The 22,574-nt window shown below is 42.7% G+C and overlaps 1 protein-coding gene across 1 annotated transcript in view; it reads left to right on the top strand.

Annotated features, from left to right (window-relative positions):
- Clnk (cytokine dependent hematopoietic cell linker) overlaps positions 1–22,574 on the top strand; it is a 93,292-nt gene that overhangs the window by 50,399 nt on the left and 20,319 nt on the right. The window contains exons 10-13 of the mRNA XM_052736033.1: positions 7,001–7,028; positions 9,937–9,988; positions 12,785–12,866; positions 16,666–16,706. Coding sequence (XP_052591993.1) covers positions 7,001–7,028; positions 9,937–9,988; positions 12,785–12,866; positions 16,666–16,706 — 203 coding nt within the window. The remainder of the gene's footprint in view (positions 1–7,000; positions 7,029–9,936; positions 9,989–12,784; positions 12,867–16,665; positions 16,707–22,574) is intronic.

Raw genomic sequence — 22,574 nt, 5'->3', positions numbered from 1 at the left:
CACGCCTGGTGTTGGGGTTTTTATTAGATGGTTTTTGACTCTTGGAGAGGGCATTGTCATCCCAGATGAGAAATTTTTATTTAAACTATATGTGAATTTTTATATGCTGATTTACATGCATTATAAATATTTTTAGGTAGCTAGTTAATAGTATTAGTCCTTATTATTTTTTTAGATATCTTTACTGCTATTTTTCCTTTCTCCCTCCATCATGCTCTGGTTTCCAATGTCTGGGATAATGCCCTTGATTTCTGGAGAATCCCTCTGCAGTGGGTCATATCAGTCTCTGTACTAAGTCTCTTAGTCATGGAGCTTTGATACATTTTTAACATATTGGATTATTTCATTAAGAGTTTCCTGGAGCTAAAGAGATGAATTAGCAGTTAAGAGCTCATACCTAAAAACTTATACTGTTCTCGTAAGGGATCCAAGTTCATTTCCCAGCACTACATGGTGGGTCATAGTCATCTGTAAACTCCAGTTCCAGAGAACCTAATGCCATCTTCTGGCCTCTGGGGGCTTCCTACATTCGTGTGATGCACATAAATTCATGCAGGCAAAATACTCATACATAAAAAAAATTGTCATCTTTTTTTAAAAAGAATTTTCTAAGTGGAAAATTTTATGTTTCCAGTTCTGATATTGTCACTTTATTGAGTCCCATGGATTTCTGGGGTCCCTGAGAACATAGTTTATATTTACTTCATTATGTTTAGACATGATAAGACCTGGGCAAGATCTTTCCATCACAAACAGCTCCAAAGAACAATTACGTGTGGTCTCATTGACTCCTGCCAGCAGAGCTGGAAAGGATGATTTTTCCAAGATTGAGAACAGGTGCCCAGGCCAGCAGATGGCACATAGTCTCAGTAAATGTTACATCCATAAATCACCGTAGTTCAGAAAGCAAACCAGGTGGGCACCTTGATGAGGTGCACACAGGCAAAGTCCCAGAGGAAACTGGGGACATGGCCGTGAACAAGAGGGTTTTACTACAGGAAAAGAGCAGTGCTCTCAAATTCACTTCCTTTCAGGCCCTCATGAGTAGCCAGACAGCATTACTGGTGATTCAGGTCACACATAAACAGTGAGGCCACTGCTGTGTAAACTGAGTCCTAGAGCTCTGAGCATCAGGAAGGACTACACAAGATGCCCTGCCTCTCTTTCTAGCAGCTTCTCTGTAAGGCACTTGGGAAGAGGTGCCCAAAGGTGGAGGCTGTGAGTTCTGGCTCCTAGGGTACCAACTGCAGGCAATGTAGTGTGGCCTCCACCACTGCCTTTGCTCAGTGTGGATGGTAGGTGTGGTTCCAGCTATTGTCTGTCAGGCCCCCATTTGTCTCTCCCAGCTCTACCACACTCTCTTTGACAGCTAAGTCTTGACTTCACAAAACAATGCTGGGTGGGAGCCCTTCAGTGAAGGACGATGTCATTTAGGATCTTGTCAACAACCAAACACTAGAGGAGAACTTGGCATTGTGAGAAACACTGACTGGATATTTTCAACAATTAATGCTATGAAACTGACAATATCCACGCACATTTTTTTTTTGCTCAACTTATTTTTTTCCAATTAAAATAATTTTTCTCAAAAGAGAGACATACATCCCATCCATAAACAACTGCAATGAGAGCTGTTTCAAACCAGAACTTTGAACCCAGAAAAATGTCTTTCTGTTACAAAGGAAGACAGCGCATGTTGAATAGGCATTTGGGACTTTCTAATCCACATAGGCAGACCCTCCCCTTGACAAAACCTTAAAGAAAACAAAAAGGGGACTAACTTTATGGCTGTGGATCCACTGATATTTTCATTCAACTGTCCACACACCAAGCAGCATCATCTTGAGTATTAATCATCGTTTTCTGTGTTCTACCTGCACCCAGGCCCCATGTGGAGTCCTTTTATGTGTGCTCTGGGGATTGAACCAAGGCCTTTGAACGTGCCAAGAAAGCACTGCATGTTTCCAGCCCCTTGTGGAGGCTTCTGTGTGTATTTACTCAGGCAGGCACACCATGTGGAAGGCAGTATTATTGCACCCCGTAATACGGAGAGCACAGAAATGCAGTGCTTGTTGTACCGTGATGTGTCAGTCAAACTGAAGTGAACTCAATGGGCTGGGGCTTGGGGTGGAGCCAAAACACCATTTAAGTGAAGCAGCTCATATTTAGGTCATGAAACACCTGGGTGATTGGCTGGAACTTTCCCTTTTCTACCAACCACACTGGGATCACATCTGTTCAAGGAATCCAGTTCACCAAAAAGTATGCTATGATAATTTTGGAAGTGAAAGAAATCTTTATAAATATCAAAAAAAAAAAAAGCATGGCCCTTTAAAAGAAGGAAAATATGGGTTTCAGAGATATACCAATTCACATTTATGAATGGAAACTAAGGATATGAAAGCGTAAATTGTTGTTATTATGTATTTTATTATATATACATATTATTAATAAATATTGTTATCGTATGTATTATTATTATAGTTTTATAATACATTGTCATTAGGAGAAACTGGGCATCTCTCTGAATCATGTTAGACCACACTAGGCATCCTGCATCGATCTCAGGATAGATTGAAATCAAGTGTGACCATCAGAGTGTCCACAGATGGGAAGCACTGTCTTATTCTAAACAAATTCATGTGTTTTTTTTTTTTCAGTAGAACTTTCAACAACCTTCTTCCTTACCATGTAAATTTGGGGTTCAGGGAGGAAATTTAGTTTATCAAGGGTGGCAGAGCCCATAGATGACACAGCAAGAATTCTAATCCTATCCATTCAAAACTAAGCCAAAAACTAAACAATATTAAAGAAAGTCCACATTTGTAGAAAATAGCAGTGTCTTTAAAATTATACTATGCACCTGTTATATGGGGGACAAATGTTAGAGCGTTTCCTATGTAGTTTGTGGCCACTTTTTAATTGACGAGCTTGGGCAGCTAGAGCATGGGCAAGTATGTATCCAGATACCAGAGTGCCCACCTGCTCTACCCAGAAAGGACTCAGAAAATGCTGGGGTTCTGCTTGGAAATTCAATTCATTAACATTAAAGATCCCAAAGCTGACCCATCCTGGAGCCCCATTCACCTTGTGAGGTACATCAGTGATTTATACATTGAGGACTTTATCTAACAGGACAGACACTCCACCTGTCCTACAAATACAACTGAAGTCAAGCCAGAGAGCATACGGAATCTTAGAGAGCAAGATTTGCTTATACACTCAGTGAAATCCTCTTAAATATTTGAAAAGCCTTTGTAAATTGGACGTATTTGACTTTTGAATAATGCTCAAGCTGACTGTGCAGGTTCAAATCCTAGCAAACCAAACTTCCCTTCACCCTTTTTGTAGATCTAATAAAGTCAATATGGAAATATGGAAAAGTTCAGCAACTCCCACCCCGTTCATACTCTTCACAGAGCTAATGCCATGAGTACTGTAACTTAAAACTACAGTTCTAAAAATCACCTCTACAATTTTAAGATGCATTTTTCTCATTGATTGTGTGTGTGTGTGTGTGTGTGTGTGTGTGTGTGTGTGTGTGTGTGCTTCACTTGCATTCAGATTCCTGCAGAAGCCAGAAGAGAACATCAGATGAGAACTCCTGGAACTGGAGTTACAGGCAGCTGTGAGCCACCCAATGCTTGTGGGTTCTGGGAACCAAATTTGAGCCCTCGGGAAAAGCAGTAAACACTCTTAACCACTGTGCCTTCTCTCCCGCCTCAGCTTCTGCATTAAAAAACAAATCATTATACGGGGTCACATAAATCCATTTGCATGCAACTATATGATGTACTTTGCACACATCACATCTTAAATTAAGTCAGCCTGACCGCATCTTTGACACACCAGAATCCCAAGCATTGAAAACACTGAGATTAACCTCAGTTTAACCACAAAATAATTAAGAGTATGGTATCAGTTCTACTTCATTATCCCCACTCATATCTCTTATTTTTCATGTGCCCATCTCACCGGGACCGGGTATGACATTAAGACTGAGGAAGTTGCTTTTAGACTCAGTCTTGTGTAGCCCAGGCTGGCCCTGACACCTATGTTTCCTGCGTTTGCCACCTCAGTATTGGGATTCCAGGCCTGAACTACATGCCTGGTGTATGTGGTACTAGGGAGAGAACAGAAGACACTCTAGGCAATCAGTCCACGCACCCACTAAGTGGCCTCACTGGTCCCTGCTTTCCCTTATTGACTATTATGGGTAATGTAGCTATGAACTGTGTTGTGCAAGTGTTTGGCTTTAATTCTTTTGGACGTAACCTAAGCATACTATATTCCAAAGCCAGGGAGTGCCATAGACTTAAGACACTCAGGCTGCCTGATCTATCCAACTCCAAAGGTCTAGATTCACAGCTTTCTCACTGAGATTGGCAGTGCCATTCTAACCTCCCAGCACTCTCTCTTCTTTTCACTCACGCACTCAGGTAGGTGGGCAATACACCCTCACCCCACTTCCTCCCTGGTTTGCCCACCAGTCTGCCCACAATATGCCATTCTTACCCACTAGATGCTACAGATTCTTATTTTCATCTCCAATGGTTCTTCGAATAACTCCCCAGGATGAATGCTTTTGTCATTCTGTGAGAACAAATAAAAGTTAGAGGTTTGGAGCCCCATTCAATTTGTGAGATATAATCAGTGATTTATACAACGTTGAGGGCTCTATCTAACAGGACAGTCACTCCACTGTCCTATAAACGTAAGTGAAATCAAGTAAGAGAATGTAAGGAATCTTAGAGAGCAAGATTTGCTCACAGACTCAGTTAAATCCACTTAAATATTTGAAATGCTTTTGTAAAATGCTGACCATGCAGGTTCAAACCCCAGCAAGCTAAACTTTCCTCCTGCTCAGGAGATGAAGTGCTTGAAACACAGCATGAGGATCTGAGTTCAGATCCCCAGCACCTGCATACGAGGCCTGCTGTGTCATCAGATAAGCCTACAACCCCAGCACTGGGCAGAGAGACCAGAGACAAGCAGATTCCCTGTAGCCCACAGGCCTACCCATCTAGCAGAACCAATGAGAGACCCTGAACCAGGTGTTCATTCTTTTGGGAGGGGGGAGCACCAACCAGCTCCCAAATCGTGACACGGAGACTTCTTATTAGTTATGAATGCTCCGCCTAGCTTGGGCTCATTTCTGGCTAGCTCTTTAACTTAAATTAACCTGCTTCTCTTCATCTACCTTTTGCCTTGAGGCTTTTTGCCCTTTTTTTCATTCTGTATATCTTTCTTCTACTGCTTCTCATGTCTGGCTGGCAGTGGCTGCTTAACTTGTTGCCCAGGCATGTCCCTCTCTTTCTTCCTTCTTTTCTTCTCCTTCTCTTGAGCCTAGAGTTCTTCTCCTATTTATTCCCTTGCCAGCCCCACCTACCCTTTCTCTACCTAGCTATTGGCCATTCAGCTCTTTTTTTCTTCCCCCCCGGAGCTGAGGACTGAATCCAGGGCCTTGTGCTTGCTAGGCAAGTGCTCTACCACTGAGCTAAATCCCCAGCCCCGGCATTCAGCTCTTTATTAGATCAATCGTGTGCCTTAGGCAGGGGAAAACAAATGCAACACATCTTTACATAAGTTTTTTTTTTTTTTTTTTTTTTTTGGTTTTTCGAGACAGGGTTTCTCTGTGTAGCTTTGCGCCTTTCCTGGATCTCGCGCTGTAGACCAGGCTGGCCTCGAACTCACAGAGATCCGCCTGCCTATCTTTACATAATTAAACACACATCCTCACATTGCTAAAACAAATGCAGCATAAGCAAATGTAACGCACCTTTAGACAGTTGAAGTAATATTCTGCAGCATAAACAAATATGACACATCTTTGTCCAGTTAAAATAATATTCCACGAGACCCTGTGTCAAAAGCTAAGGTAAGAGAGTAATGGAGGAAGACTCCAGTGCCAAGCTCTGGCCTCTACATGTGCACGTGTACACACACACACACACACACACACACACACACACACACACACACACACGCTCGCGCGCGCACGCACACACACGTACATACATACTCACACCCATACACAAATGAGTGCTACAGACTTGTCCACATATTAAACGCTTGATGCCTACTCTGCAACTCATCCAGTAACCACACAGTCAGACGCCCATATTGAATTCCCTCCTTTCCACTCAGTTTCACAGCTTCTCTTCTGTCTCAGTCTCTCTTCATCACCTGCATTCTCTCTCTGGCCTTCCTGGGATCGTGGTGCCCCTGACAGCTCTGTATTTAAAACCCCCTTTCTCAAAGTGAAAACCTGAGAGCTTGCTAAGCAGAGGGAGCGAATGAAACCTGGTGTGGAAGCTCAGGTGTCAGGAAGAAGAGGGGGTGACTCAAGGCCCCCTTGACAGGAATTCCAGCCACGCCCCCATGATCACCCATGCCCCGAGGTGGGACACTTAGTCATTTCCGCCTAGTCATTTCTGGGTCATACGTCCTACATAACCCATGCACTGCATGGTCACGTAAATCACTATACAGCGTGACCATGTGTATGCGCATGCGTGGGGTAGCCATGTGGGCCTGTATGTGCATGCAAGGGATGGTCCTTAAAAGGCAGATTCCATGTCCCCTCCCTCCTCGGTTTCACGTGTCCTTTCAGCAGACCTGAACACATCTATCCCTTTCTCCTTGTCTTAATAAAACTCTTGTTAGTGGGTTTCGTTGTGTTCCGTGACTTACGAGTGTCGCTAAAACCAACACCCCTAACATGAGAAACAAATACGTCCATGTGCCTCCACTCACCAGCTTGCATAGAGGCTTAGCGCTTCTCCTTTTCCTTAGAAAATTACAAGAAAAATAGCTTGGTTTAGTTTTATAGGACAGTGATGAATTCACACTGGACCATGGGCTGTTAATTTGGCCATGAAAATGTAATCAAAGGTTTATAAGGTTCAGAATGATTTTATCTTGCTCATGATAAATTGCCTTTTATTTAACACCCTATTTCTTTTTTTCTTTCTTTTTTTTCTTTTTTTCCTTCTTGCAGGCAGATTAGCTCAAAAGACTTTGGTAAGGTAAGTAGCTATTTTGTCTAACAAATTTTATGCATTATCTCTGTATAAAGCAAGATTCTGATCACTTTAGGCAGCAGGGAAAACAGGGGGCTGCCTACTTTCTTTATAATTTTATTTTATTTTTTATTTTTTTAATTTTTTTTGCCTTCCACTAGAACTTGGTATCATCTTAACAGCCAGGTTTACTTAAAACACATCTTACATTCTTACTATTTGCCATGGTCTTTTCCTATTTTTGTCTGAGCTGCAACTGAAGGCCATTTCTCCAATATGAAAGCCCATTAGGAAGGGCAAAGACCATGCTTGTGGGCACACTAAGCCCTTGCTTAGTTGTGTGGTGCAGAGAAGGATCTATTCCGGCGGAAACTGCAGGCTACCTGCCCTGACTCAAGTTCATGTGGAACTTCTAGTTCTCCACGTTGGCCCAGGCTGGGTCCCATGTAATCTTCACAAAGCCCTACCTAAGCCAGTGGCTCTCAGCCTTCCTAATGCTGGAACCCTTTAATACAGTTCCTCCTGTTTTGGTGACCCCCCCCCCAACCAAAAATTATTTTGTTGCTACTTCATTATGCTACTGTATGTAATGTAAATATCTGGTATGGGACCCCTAAGGGATCATGACTCACAGGTTGAGAACCACTGCCATAAGAACGCCTGGGGAGGAGCTGGCTGGTAGAGCTTCCCCAGCTGGCAGAAGATGGGGCCGTGCCCTTGGATCCCACCATTCTGATTTGCTCCTTACAGCTGTGGCTCGGCCTGAAAAAAACAGACACTGAAAATAAGTTTTTAAAGGTCAAAAAGGAAAGGAGGGGAGAGGGATAGAAAACATTTCTAGCTCACTTGACTATGTTTGCTAACAGAAAAAATAAACTTAAGTAGCACAGCTAGAGAGATTTCACTGTGCTTTTCTAATTGTATTTGATTTGGAGCCCTCAAGCAAAACAGTCAGCTGGGCTCCAACAAGATAAAGCAACGCCCTCCCTGAAGCAGGCTTCTCATGGTGTGTGCAGGTCTCCTTCCCCCTGCCTTTGACAAGCCTGAGAACTCCTGCCCCATCAGATTGAGCACTTTGAACTGCTGGGGAATGCTCAGTGGGAAGACTTTCAAACCACCCGTTTAGAATAGATTCATTACCCTTTATACCTGGCCTATGGATTCACTTTGATTTGCTATCCATAATACACATACCCTCATTCCAGAACCCCGGGGATGCTGAGGTCTTTAAAACAAAAAGGCCCTTCACTTAGCTTCAAACAAGACATAGGATGCCTCTCTAAGCAAACTGCTGCTAAGGGTTTCTTGTCTCCAAAGCCAACATGAATCAAGAGAGCTGGGCTCAAGGTCAGTTAGTCTCAGGGTAACTCTGGGAACCTGGTCACAGGTACCACCTTGTAACTTATCTGAAACAATGATCCCTAGATTTCACAATCCTTTGGATTTTTGATGAAAGGTATAATAAGCTTTCCTTATGCCCACAAAGGAAAGTACCATTTTATTTATAATCAGAACATTTTTATTACATGAGGTTCCCAAGCTAGATCAATGTATTTCCATCCCCCAAGTTAACGAATTTCTTGTCTCGCTGATTCCCCAGGACTTCCCAGCAGAGGCAATGTCTGGAATGGACTTGGGAAAATTATTTGTAGTGAAATGCTAATCTCACTGTAAAGCTCTCTGCTTCTTCAGAGTTTGAGGGTAGAGTCAGGCATGGAGGTATATACCTGCAATCCCATCACATAGGAGGCTGAGGCAGGAGGATTGACTGCTTAAGCTGAGACATGAAATACATACTGGGACTCATCACATTCAGGAAGTCTACCACTTCTGATCAAAGAAAGAGAAAGGAAATGTTTGGGAAGAGGAATAGCTGCATCTAAGAACAATAATGTATGCTCTGTTCATTTTTTTAAATGAAAATTTCAAAAACATAAAGTAATTACAGCCTCATACTCAAGCATGATCTCTCTTATTTCATAGTATTTCTTTGTATATTTAAAACAAGCCCCCACACAACCTGTGTATAGTGTATTCTTTTCTATTTCTCACACAGATATCTGCTATGTCTGCATAATATTTCAGTAACCAAGTATAACACCAAAAGGAACAATTCCTGTGTGTATGTGTGTGTGTATGTGTGTGTGTATACATATGTGTGTCTGGTGTATGTGTGTGTGCCTGCAGGTATATACGTGGGTGTGCAAGCCCATGTGTGTGCATGTGAAGGCCAGGGAAAGATATCAAGTGTCTTCCTCTGTTGCTCTCTGTCTTAGTCCCTTAAGATCTCTCAGAAACACTGCAGTCTGGCTGCACTTGCTTGCCAGGGGCTGCCAGGGTCACCTATCTCAGAGCCCTCCTTCTGCCTCGCTGCAGTTACAGGCATATGTGGCCATGCCCCACTGTTACATGAGTGATAGGGATTGGAACTCAGGTCCTCACACCTGGACAGAAAGCACTCTTAGCCACCAAGTGGCTCCCTCCCTGGCCCCTCAATGAGCCCTTCTTACTTACCTGGACCTGTAGACTATTTCCAAAGCCCTGGTACTGTAATGAACAATGTCATGCACGTCCTTGTATATGTAACTTGGCCAGATTTGGTTTCTTAGAAAATGAGTCTCACCAAGAGAGTTGTTCAAATAAGAATATTTTAAAGACTTGGATAACTATGTATGAGTGTGCAGTTCTCCAGTAGTCAAACCAACTTTTAACATCATCAGCCAACTATACATTTGTTACATCATATACAGAAGATAAAACCGTGGTTTTTACGTTGTCTTTTAGAAAACTATTTGCAGATCTCCTTAAAAGTCTGTACTAACAAAAAATTTCCCCCAAACTCTACTAACAAAATTCCCACTGCACACGGTTAATTTTCTGTTAAAATTTAGGTTAAATTTTCTGTTACCTGAAGTTATTCACCATTATCTTTTTTAATTCGATGCAGGTCCTTGGAGCAGAAGAAGGTAACTGCTTACGTTGGTTTTCTTACCCCAGTGCTATCACACTAGGTCTTGTGTCTAGATCTATAGGGTTAGCACTGTGTGGAAAGTGAGAGTTCGAAGCCTGGGATCTATAGGAGCATGCATGGTGAAGTCATCAGAAGAATGTAAGACTTCATAGACTATTCCAACATCCTCCTGTCTAAGGAGACTAATTAAAATCAGGACTAGGACAGTGTCTGTCTTTATCTACATGCATTAACCAAAAGAAGTCACACCTCTGCTGCTTGGAATATACGTTGCTGTCCCACTGTTCAGGAGAAGAACTTGATGTCTCTTTGAGACCAGTGTCACCCATGTGTGTACGCATGCCCTCATACACACAAATGCACACTGTTGGTGTTACTGATGTAGACACACACAACCCAAATCTTGTTAAACAGCAAGACACTGAGCAGTAATGTATCTTCATGCCTACCTTTAAAATACTGTTCCCCTTTAGTTTAAAATGATAAATTACTATTCAAAAGGCTGGTGTCATGGCCCAGAGAGTTATCAAGACACAACATGGGTCAATGAAGAAGCAGTGGATTGTAATTCTGAGACCTGTTTCCAACTTACCATGTGTCTTAGTTAGGTTTTCTACGGCCGTGATAAAACACTATGACCATAAACAACTTGAGGAGGAAAGGATTTATTTCAGCTTAAAACCCTCAGGTCACATTCTATTCCTGAGGGAAGTCAGGACAGGAACTCAACCAAGGCAGGACCTGGAGGCAGGAGCTGATGCAGAGGCCATGGGGGAGTGCTGCTTATTGGTTTTCTCCTTATGGCTTGCTCAGCCTGCTTTCTTATAACACCCAGGACCACCAGTCCAGGTAATGGCACTTCCCACAGTGAGCTGGGACCTCCCACATCAATCATTAATAAAGAAAATGCCCCCAAAGGTCAATCTTGTGGGGGGGGGGGGCTTTCTCAACTGAGGTTCCCTCTAGCTTCTGTCAAGTTGAAATGAAACCTTGTGTGTCCGAGTTGTATTTCCTCTGTGGATCTCAAGTTGGCTCTGCCCTATGCAGTGAAGACGTTAAAACACTTGGAAGAGGAGCCTACCCAGGTCTGTGAATTCCAAGGGCCCTGAGAGAGAACTGGGGACTTGTTAGCAACTGAAATAACTGTGAAACCAAATGAAATCTACAGTGACTCTTAATGTACTAAGACATCCGGGTAACCCTGCAATAGGGTTTGATGTAGTAATGTAACAGTGGGGCATTGTTATGCTCCCGAGGGGCAGATGCTCCAAGTGGCTATTGATTACAACAAGTGATTTTTTTATGGGTGTGTGATTAATGGACCTATCACTGACTCAAATGTCACTGCAAGTAATCACAGTCCATTCAATCAGAGGTGTCCAGTCTGTGGTCAACCTTGAGCAGAGCACAGAGTAACAACCCAAATTAAGAGAAGACAGCCAATGTGTGCATGCTTCCATGGCTTTTTTGTTCACCATCACAACTGGAATAGTGCTTTATGAGTCTCACATCAGAGTATATTCAATGTCCTTCATAAGTATCGATGGCTGGTTAAAAATCCATCAATGATGAAAAGTAGGAACAGTAATGGCATGCTAAGTAACTCCAGTGTGGAGGTATGACTGAACTTGATTCTTTTTTTCTATTGACTTCTGTTGCTGTGCTTAAACATTCTGGCCAAAACCAACTTGGCAGGGGGGCATTTAGCTCACACTTTAAGGTCATGGTCACTCATTGAGGCAAATCAGGGCAGGAAATCAAGGTAGGAACCTAGAGGCAAGAACCATGGAAGAATGCTGCTTGCTGACCCTCCCCCCACCTCCAGTCTTATGCTTAGCTAACATTTTTAGGTAGCCCAGGCACACCTCCCTGGTGTTGGTGCTGCCCACAGTGGGCTGAGCCCACCTGCATCAATTAATAATCAAGATAATCCCCCAATAACATGGATATCTGTTCTAGGCAACTGAAGGATGTGTAAAGTTAACAGTTAAGTTTATCTAAGACAATGATCAAGGAGAAAGCATTGAGAAAATGGATCCCTGTTTGTTCCCAGCTGGTAACTGCTGGCCTACATCAGAACCTTGGAAGCTCACCTGCTCTATCACAAGATGGGAATAAGAACACAAGTGGCTTGTGCAGGCAGTAGACATCCCTAAACCCTGCTGGCCCACAGTAGTCCTTTGGTTTAACACTCTCCTGATCAGGATGTCATTCACCAGTCAGCTCTCAGAAGGCCCTCATTAGCTACACAAGGTCAACCCTGTATCCTAAGGCATACTTTATTTTCTTTATGTCACCCATTCTGTCCAAAACTTCCTTCTTGCTCTGCTTGCTTGCCATCTTTTATTTAAGAACCACATACCTCTCTTCACTGTAACTCCATGTTCTAGCAGAGAACCTATTCTATAAGCATTACACAAAGACACGTTGAATTGTGTGAACAAACCAACAAACAAATGAATGGGTGTGTGGGTGCATGATAAAACCAAAGTCTTTTAAAAGTAATTCATCTATAATTACCCCTAAAATGCCTTCTGATGAAATATTCTGTCTGACTGGAAAAATCCAGTCATGTGCGCTCTAGATTGTAAACAATCTATGCAATTTTTACAGCCTCGAGAAAGTGGCACTCCTGGGACAGGGGGGAGCTGTGGACTGTATGAGTTTATAGTTTCCAAAAGCCCCCGTAATGATAATGAGAGTACTTAAATCACAGCCATCCCAGTATACTCCTGAAAGTCCCCAAGTGTATGCACTGTGCAATCTGACCCATGTATGTCATACTTTCCAGGATCTTATCACCAGACAAAGCCAGGACCTTCTTGCCCATCACAAAACCAAAACACTCAGAAGAGTCCACCTGACATCGCCAGGTAAGAAGGGAGGAACACCTGTTGGTACTCATGTTAGCAGACATGTACCCTCTTAGATCTTAGCTAGTGACTCACAAGACTTCCAAGAAACAGGAAATGTTAGACCGTCTGCTCTGAAGCCCAGTGATAGGTCTCAAGGAAAACAAGGACATTTCCATCTGCCACAGAATCTAATAATGTCTTTCTGCTATTTATTTTTTTTATTTATTTTTTTTTTTTTTTGGTTTTTCGAGACAGGGTTTCTCTGTGTAGCTTTGCGCCTTTCCTGGGACTCACTTGGTAGCCCAGGCTGGCCTCGAACTCACAGAGATCCACCTGGCTCTGCCTCCCGAGTGCTGGGATTAAAGGCGTGCGCCACCACCGCCCGGCCGTCTTTCTGCTATTTATAAATGATTGGATGTTACAGACAACTGAGAGGTGTGAAAACTTGAATATTAACTGAAAGGGGTGGATGCTGATCAATTTTTCAGGAAAAGTGGGTCATCTCTAGCTGTTCTCAGTTCACCACTGCATCAAAGCCCACAGACACACTCGGACAGTACAGTGTAGGTGAGCAGATGTTGAGAAAGCTTCTGTGATTGCATGATCAGTTGATTGTGACATCAACTTCACTGAGGAGCTGAAGAATCGAAGGTGATTCCTCGATCAAGGTCACTTGATAAAAATTAGTAGTGGCTTTCTCAAAATGTAGAGCTTGCATAGTTAGGACTCCGAGTTGCTGCTATGCAACCCTGGCTAAGGGCTGTGACCTCAGTTCCTAGCCCTCTCCCTTAGACATCACATCCTCATCAGATGCCCTCCAGCAACCACACTATCCCTCTCAGAAGTACATTTGCACATCTATTCTTCTGTCTACTTTCCCCATCGTTACTTCTCTTCCTATGTGGAAAACGTATTTCCACCCATCACACCCAAGGGTAGAGCCACACTGAATCCAGAATATTATTTCACTCAGTCTTCGGATGGTAAAAATGAAGTCCAGAGAGACAGAGTTCCTTGGCCACTGAAGTTAAGGGCGACTCCAAAGCCCAAGCCCCTGCCGCCATTAACAACTTGACTCTAACCACGCTGCCCAATAGTCATGGCTCTCCTTGTGCATGCCCATAGTTGAGATGGTGCCTTGATTTATAATATTTACTGGGAGTGTCTACATCAGTGGTAGAAGAGAAGGGCCGTGAGGTGGGAGCGACTGGACTCAGACTGACACATTACCACTGGTGAACAATGGATTTGGACTGGACAGTGTTGGTGTCTAAGCTTAAAACAGAGACAGGAACACAGCAAGAGCCTAGTAAATGGCAGTTCTCTGTATGATTGTTAGGCTGTGAACCTCGGATCATCACAAGCCCTACTTCCCTTCCCCTGCCTCATTTTTCAAGGTGTCCTGTTTTGTACCTTCAATAACTTCTCATTCTTTGACCTTCAGAGATTAGGACCATTGTTTTGTAGCCCTTAAGAGGCTATTTGCTGCTTAAGTCCCCATCTGACCCGATATTCTTTCTTACTGCAATTTTCAAGTAGAAGGGAAAATCACATTTGAGAAAAAGATAATAAGCTATTCCATCTGGCCTCTATCTGTGGTAGCTATTTGATGTGGTTTCACCTTGTTTGCTTGATTTATTACACAATGTCTAATTTTAATTGTTCTCTTAATTACCTACCTCTCCTAAGTCTCTTTCTTGGACTTTTCTCCCAGCACAGCCCTAAATGATGGTGGTACCTGAGTTCATCTTACAGGCACCTTCCTGTCAATGAAGGCCTGAATCTCATTTATCTCAGGGTCAAATACCCTCCTCATGTCAATGATTCCCAAGTTCCCTTCTCCTGATCACGCCCCCTTGCTTGCCTCCAGACCTGTGTTCAATTATTCAGTAGGCCCTTTCCCTTAGAGAGGTTCTCGGCATCACAAAATGATTGTGTTGGAATCTACTCTTATTTCCAATGCCATTCCCAAACTTTCCCACTCCTGTCGAGGAGCACCCTTTCCTAACTCAAAATTCTATCTCTAAAACATGTCTTGAATATACCCATTTCTCTGCGTAGCTCTTTGCAAAGAACAGCCCTCATCAACTCTTGCTTGGACTATTGCAATAGCCTTCTATTGACACCAAGAGCATCCATCCCATCCCATCCCATTCCATCCCTGTGGGATTACTTCCTGGGCTCTTGCAGAATAACCTATGGTTTCTCATCTCTGAGCCTTTCCACAGTGCTATCCCACCTTCCTTGAACATGCTTCCCCATCCTTTACAATCTGAGAAATTCCACATGTGTGACCTCTCACACCACAGCAGTTGACATGGTATATTTTTCCTGAGACAACTGTTGGGTCCATTAGGATTCTCCATCATCATGTCTTCCCTACATAAACTGCTCCCCACTAAAGCAGAGACCATGTCTCTCCTTCATTTCCTATTCCCCCAAACACAGGCTCATTTGAATGTGCTCGACACATGTGTTAGATGAGTCATCACTTTTATGTCAGTTTTAGAATTTTTGTCTATCCTTATGAACTTTGTTTTTGGTACCTAAAATATTCTGGAAGGGTACTCCACCTCTTTTAGCATTCCCCACAAATTCTTTAAAATCAAAGAAAATTTGTGGCTCATTTTTTTTCTCAGTCATTTAACAGAAATGATACATTGGCTCCTTGTAAGGGGATGTCAGTTTTAACAGTCAAGAGCTTGGATGTCGGTGGTGTAACCAGTGATGGTGGCACTGTCTGGTTCTCAGATAACCTGCAAGTATTTTCAATTATAAAGCCAGCTGTAAGGTCCTTGGGCTTCTGTGGGGACAAACAAAAAGCAGATATGCCTTCAGTTGGTTTCACTGGTGCTAGGAAAAGGTCACCTTGCTCTTAATTAGACCAGAGGCTTCTGTCAATAGCACAATCCTTGGGATATAGCATGGCTCGTGTAATTAGACAGACTTCTATTAGCACCTGGAGCTTACACTGACGTTGATTGTACCACGAAGTGAAGTAGAACATTAGAGTAAGGTGCAAAGTGCAGATGTGGGTGAGCAGGCCTGATCACACCACTTTTGTGATTAGAAATGCATATTGTTGTTTGGATGCCTTGTGTTCTATTTTCACAATTCCCTTTTGTGTGGCATTCTTTGGGATCCTCTGCATTCATTTATCATCCAGCTCACATTTTCAAAAGGTGTGAATTTCTATGCTTCTCTTCCTATCTATAGCTGACTCCAGCTGGTAGAAGTTCTATAGCATATGAGCTCTACAAACGGAGGCTCTTAGTCCTACCTCAACTTGACATGTCATACTTTGTTGATACCCATGTTAGGCCTACCCCTTTCTGATCAGAAACAGAAGAGTGGATGGGGGACCAAGGGGATGCAGGGGGGAGGGAATAAGGAGAGGAGGGAGTTGAAACTGTGGTCAGGATGTAAAATAAATGAAAAAAATTAATTAATAAAAAATAAATTAAAAAAAAGAATATGAGCCCCCAGATGCATCGATGTTAGTGTTCATGTGTGTAGCTACAAGGCAAGACCAGACTCAGTTTAACAAAGCAAAGAGTGCTGACATGTCCTCAGATGACAAGAGGAAACAGTATATACACCAGTCCCTTAGTGCCATGTCTCATGCTTGCCAGACTTGAGAGAGAAGAGGAAAAGCCAACCACCACTGTTTTAGAAAACGGACAATTCTTCAAGCAAGTTCAGTAAAATATTCATACTTCATAAATGTCACCTGAAGACGTTGCCATTAACTTTGCCCGTAAGTGGGATTTTGTCTGTCACAGGAATGCTAACATACCAATTCTGACATTTTCTTCAGCTCTTCCTACATGCCAGCAAAGCACACTGTACACGTCAGAGGTAAGGGGGCCGTAAGTAAGACTCGTGATCTAAACAGGTAAGCCAGAACTCTACGAGAGTCCTACACAGTGACTCTGATGTTTGTGAACTGGAGCCACTGACCTGAAGTGTACAGCTGTGATTGTCTCATTTTCACTGATTAATAGTGTTCCATTTCTGTTAAAGTTACATAACAACTTAATTTTTATTTGAGTCCATAATGAAATAATCCCCTTATAAGCATTAGTGTTACAAACCATAATATTGGCATTTTTCAGAAGTGCAATAGTTCCACTCTTTTGGAAACAGAACTATCTGGGTCTCAAGCTGTGTGTCTCTTTAGCTGCCTCAGATATATTTTTACAAAGTAGATGTAGCAGTTAGTTATTAAACTGATAAGAACATACTATTCCTGGTCTTCGCCAGAAGGGGGGTGGAGTCATCTATCAGTCACCAACAGTTCATGAGTACACTGTGCTCTCCATCGTCTCCAACAGCTGTAGACAATTTTCCCCAACACACTGGGTGTAATGCAGATTTATCTGAAGAAATAAAAATCTGTAAAATGACCCTAATAGCTTAAATGATCCCTCTTACTGATCGTGGCATAAAGGCAGAAAGCTAACATATCTCTGCATGAAGCAGAATAGAAACACAGCCCTGTGCCTACCAGGGGCTCAGCCTTGTCCATGCCACTTGTCTCAGCTACATCTGCCATGTGCATTTTTCCTTCTTGATTGCTGTGTGTGCCAGGGAAGTACTGTGTTCATGTCTCTCGGTTTAGCTAGAAAAGATTATCTGGGGCTGAGAACAGCCGGCTCCGTAGGGTACAATGGTGGAGGAGAGAGTGCCATTGTCCTGGTCCCAGCTCTGCCTTTCTCTCTTCAGCAGGGCCACTGAAGTCCGGTTAACCCTTTGAGCTTCACTCTTCCACGATAGAATGTAAATAAGAACTCATATATTAATAGCAGCACAATATACACACAGGCACACTCAGCCTTCTACTTGACACTCTCCTATTTTAATAGCCTTCCTTCTTTTCTTTGTCTCCCCATTTCCTCTTCCCCCAAATGACATCAGTGAGCCTCAAAGATATCTGACTGCTTCCCCTCATGCCTCATTTCATTTTTGTCCTACACTGAAACAACTAAGACCCAGATGATCAGTTTATTTTTTTCAAAGCATACAATGACAATGGGACTTTCTCCAAACAGAGATTCTGCCCCCACCTCCTTCTCAAATAGCTCAGGGTGGTCTTGAACTCACTCTGTAGCCTAAGCTGACTTTTAATTCCTGATCCTCCTGTCTCTACCTCCCAACTACCCAGAAACAAACCAAACATATTCAAGATTCTTTTTTCATTTGTAAGATAAGAATAATAACATCAGCTTCTATAGAGATGTGGACCTCCCTATCCTCTATGAATGCTCACCCTTAAGGCATCTGTATGAGTTCCAGTGTGGGGCTGAGTTCCACTAAACTGACAATCTATGAGTGCAAATGACTCATCGTCTCCTGCATATGACACTTTGCTAAGTCTGACAAATCAGAAATGAACTTCTACTCAGCAGAATGAATATTTGCTTAGTAAGCTGATGGAGAAGCATTGGTCAGTGGAGGGATGCTGTCTCTACTCTGCATCTTTAAAGAGTGGCCACATTTTTGGTACTGATCATGCATTTTGTGGGTGCCTGTTGATGGAAAGAGAAAATAACAGAGGCAAGATATCTCTTCTGTCCCCTCTGGGCTTTCATAAGAAGTCTAGCTTCTTCTGTGATGGGTTGAGGACACAAATAATGGACTAGACTCTGGGTGGTGGTGGTCATTCCCCAAACACTGTGGTTCCAGACACTCTTGCTTTGCTTTGTATCCAAACATGCTTTTATCTTTAAGATAGAGGCTCACCAATCTGCTCTGAGTTATGATTCTCTCTAATCTTGAAGCACACTTTCAAAAGTCACAAGTCAAGCCCTTTCTGGCCCTGTTCATCCCAGGCACTCTCCAGATGGATACTCCAAGCCGTCTCATCTTTATTGCCTAAATCTGACCTCCAGCACTCCCGTTGCTGACATTTGAGTCCTAGGGATGGAAGGAGGCTGTGAGTTAATCCCAGCTCTCTTTGACCACACAAGCCAGCTGCGTAGCATAACTGTACTACCAATTATTTAGCAAAGTGTCATATGCAGGAGACGATGAGTCATCTGCACTCATAGATTGTCAGTTTAGTGGAACTCAGCCCCACACTGGAACTCATACACATGCCTTAAGGGTGAGCATTCATAGAGGATAGTGAGGTCCACATCTCTATAGAAGCTGATGTCATTATTCTTATCTTACAAATGGAAAAAGAATCTTGGATATGTTTGGTTTGTTTCTGGGTGGTTCACTTACCAATAACACAATAGGCCCAATGTATTGATAAATTAATTCAAGCTAAACTATAAAGAATCCCAATAGGGGGCTGGAGAGATGGCTCAGAGGTTAAGAGCATTGACTGCTCTTTCAGAAGTATTGAGTTCAATTCCCAGCCACCACATGGTGGCTCACAGCCATCTGTAATGAGATCTGGTGCCCTCTTCTGGCCTGCAGACATACGTGCAGGCAGAACACTGTATACATAACAAATAAATAAATCTTAAAAAAAAAAAAAGCTGAATGGCTAGTAGCTAGGCAGGATTAAAAAAAAAAAAAAAAAAGAATCCCAGTAAATACAGCATGTGTGTATAAACTAGAAGAGAGTTCAGAAACATTATATGTCAAGTTAGTAAAATAATGTTCTTTAAATTTGGAAGTGTGGATGATTTTGTGTGTCTGTATTTAGTCTTGTTCTGTTTTCTTTTGGAAAACATACACATGGCCTTTTTTCCTATAAAGTTAAATTTTAATTATGTATAAACATAAGTTAAAATCTTCTGATAAGTACTGACATAATGCCTGATTTGAAACGCTGGACTGTAGGTGACAACAGAGGGATGTAAGGCTATCTCTCTGGTAATATTAACTGTGCTCACGCGTTAGCATCCATGAGCTGATAGCAAGGGTCAGAGTTTGTGCCGAGACATGTAGCTCCATAAGAAATCAAAAACATTAGAAAGTGGCCGCTGTGCATTTTCACCCCCAAACCATTTTTATCGGGTTGTTTTGCCTCTTGGGGTGTCAACTACTCACCCCCAAAACTCTTCTACTGACCTTTCGCCAATCTCTTCATTGCCGTCTCCCTCCATTTCCCAGGCTCTGTCCGTAAGAGAGATCAACCCCAAATGCAATATCTTATGTAGGAAGCTTCGGAAGCTTAGCTGCTTCATTCTGAGGGAGTAGAACCTATGATGTGGTGGGATACAGACAGCATGCTCAGAACTGTTCGTTTATCCATTCATCATCTGACACAGATCCAAGCCAGCGGCGTTCAGAAGATAATTATGTGGCAAATTTGCTGTTGTTTCATTTAACTAGTTCTGTGAGCAGACTACAAATGCATAATTATTTCCAAATGCTCTTTTTAAAAATAGGACTTTTTAAATATTTAAGCAAGGCATACGGGGTTGAACGATAATGAATCAGTTGCCATAATATCATAAAAATTTCATAATCTCTGAATTCTATCGGGTACAAAGTGAGTAATAAGAAACGCTGATAATGCTGATTTCCCCTCTCAGGTTTGTTCTTACTGCTTCGAGCCACGAAGGAAAAATAGTCACTGCCATTTAAATCAAACGCCCCCTGCATTCTGCTCCATGATAACTTAAAAGAAAGTTTTTAAGACAATGTTCTTCTCACAAAGAGAGGTGTGTAGGTTTGCTCTTAGGCCTGCAAGGCGCATGGTCCTCATCTTTTACATGTGATTTCTCTGTGTGCTCAGACTCTGGTTATGTGATCAGCACACCACTAGGTTTTTAAGCCAACTTGTGTCTGACTTTTAAGTGGTCTGTTTCCATGCTCATTTCCACATTTAATGTTTGCTGTGATTGCCAAAATTTGGGTCTACTTTTGTGTTATTTTGGGGACTCTTGGCTGCTCAACTTTTCACTAACTTTTTGGGTTCCTTCCTGCTTGTGTTAGGTCCATCTCTTCTTTATGCCCCATGTTTCCTCTGTGTCTGGGAGGTATAGTTCTCAAAAATAGTTCAGCATTATAGACTCTATACCATTTCAAGGTTAAGTTTTATTATTTATCAACTGAAATTTTAGGAGAAAAATCTTTTTTTAAATTATTTTTTAAAATGTTTTTTTCATTTTACGTACCAATCCCAGTTCTACCTCCCTCCCCTTCTCCCGCCCCCCCTCCACCTCCACTCATCCCACCCCCTATCTGCTCCTCAGAGAGTCAACAAAGTCTGGCATACTAAGTTGAGACAGGACCAAGCCCCTTCCCACTGTGTCCAGGCTGAGCAAGATGTCCCACCCTAGGGAATGTGTTCCAAAAAGCCATTTCATGCACCCAGGATAAGTCCTGGTCCAACTGCCAGGGGCTCCCCAAACAGATCTAGCCACATAACTGTCATCCACATTCAGAGGACCTAGTTTGGTCCCATGCATGTTTCCCAGCTGACAGGCCAGAGTCCATGAGCTCCCACCAGCTCTGGTCAGCTGTCTCTGCGGTTTGCCCCATCATGATCTTGACCTCACTTGCTCCTCTGATTCCCTCCTCCCTCTTTTCAGCTGAAGTCTGGGAGCTCAGCCCAGTGCTTGGTTGTGGATCACTGCATCTGCTTCTGTCAGTTACTGGATGTGGGTTCTATGATGACAATTAAGGTAGTCACTAATTTGATTATAGGGGAAGGTAAGTTCAGGCACCCTTACCCTCTCCACCATTGCTAGGAGTCGTACCTGCTGTCATCCTTGTGGATTCCTGGGGATTTTCCTAGCACCAGGTTTCTCCCTAACCCCCTGATGGTTCCCTCTATCAAGATATCTCTTTCACTGTACTCTCCCTCCCTCCACTCAGTTCCTACTGTTCCCATCCCCCACTCCTCCCCTTCTACCCCCCTCCCAGTTTACCCAGGAGATCGTAACTATTTTCTCTTCCTGAGGCCCTCTTAGGGTCCTCATTGTTACCCAGCTTCTCTGGGGTTGTGGATTATAGCCTGGTTATCCTTTGCTTTGCATCTAATATCCATTAAGAGTGAGTACACACTGTGTTTGTCTTTCTGGATCTGGGTTACCTCACTCAGGATGATTCTTCCTAGTTAGGAAGGAAATCTTTAGCTTCTTCTTGTTCTTAAGATCATAAATTGGGGGCTGGAGAGATGGGTCAGAGGTTAAGAGCACTGGCTGCTCTTCCAAAGGTCCTGAGTTCAATTCCCAGCAACCACATGGTGGCTCACAACCATCTATAATGAGATCTGGTGCCCTCTTCTGGCCTGCAGGATACATGCAGGCAGAATACTGTATAAATAATTAATAAATCTTAAAAAAAAATCATAAATTGGTGGGTGAAATTAATTTATTATTATAAATTCACTTAGATTCTACGTGATAGGTCTTCTGCTTAGACCTTGGTAGTCCCAGCTTCTCAGCAAGAAAACTGCAAATGCAAGGCTTTCCTGGAATACAGGGTAAGCTCACAGCCAACCTATGCAACTTAGTAAGCCCCCATTTCAGAAAAACAGAAAAGAAAACTAAAGTGTTCTACACTGTTCTAGGAACATAACCCAGTGGTCAATCACTTTCTTAGCATGCACGAGGCCCTGGGTCCAATTCCCATTTAAAAAAAAAAAAAGCGAACACACACATTCTTAGGCTCAATAAAAACCATAATCACTGGCACAATTAAAATAGAACTTTCAAGATATCAGGAATACTGTTTGTTCTTAGTAAATATTTGCCAAAACTTCATTTCATCTAAACCAAGTTTTGGGTCTAAAGCAGCCCACACTCCTGAGGTTCTTGC

The sequence above is a fragment of the Peromyscus californicus genome, unplaced genomic scaffold (genome assembly GCF_007827085.1).
Source record: "Peromyscus californicus insignis strain IS unplaced genomic scaffold, ASM782708v3 Scaffold_13__1_contigs__length_99412109, whole genome shotgun sequence".
NCBI classification, from domain to species: domain Eukaryota; kingdom Metazoa; phylum Chordata; class Mammalia; order Rodentia; family Cricetidae; genus Peromyscus; species Peromyscus californicus.
The sequence above is the reverse complement of the archived record's forward strand: the minus strand, read 5'-3'. Positions and strand labels throughout refer to the sequence as shown.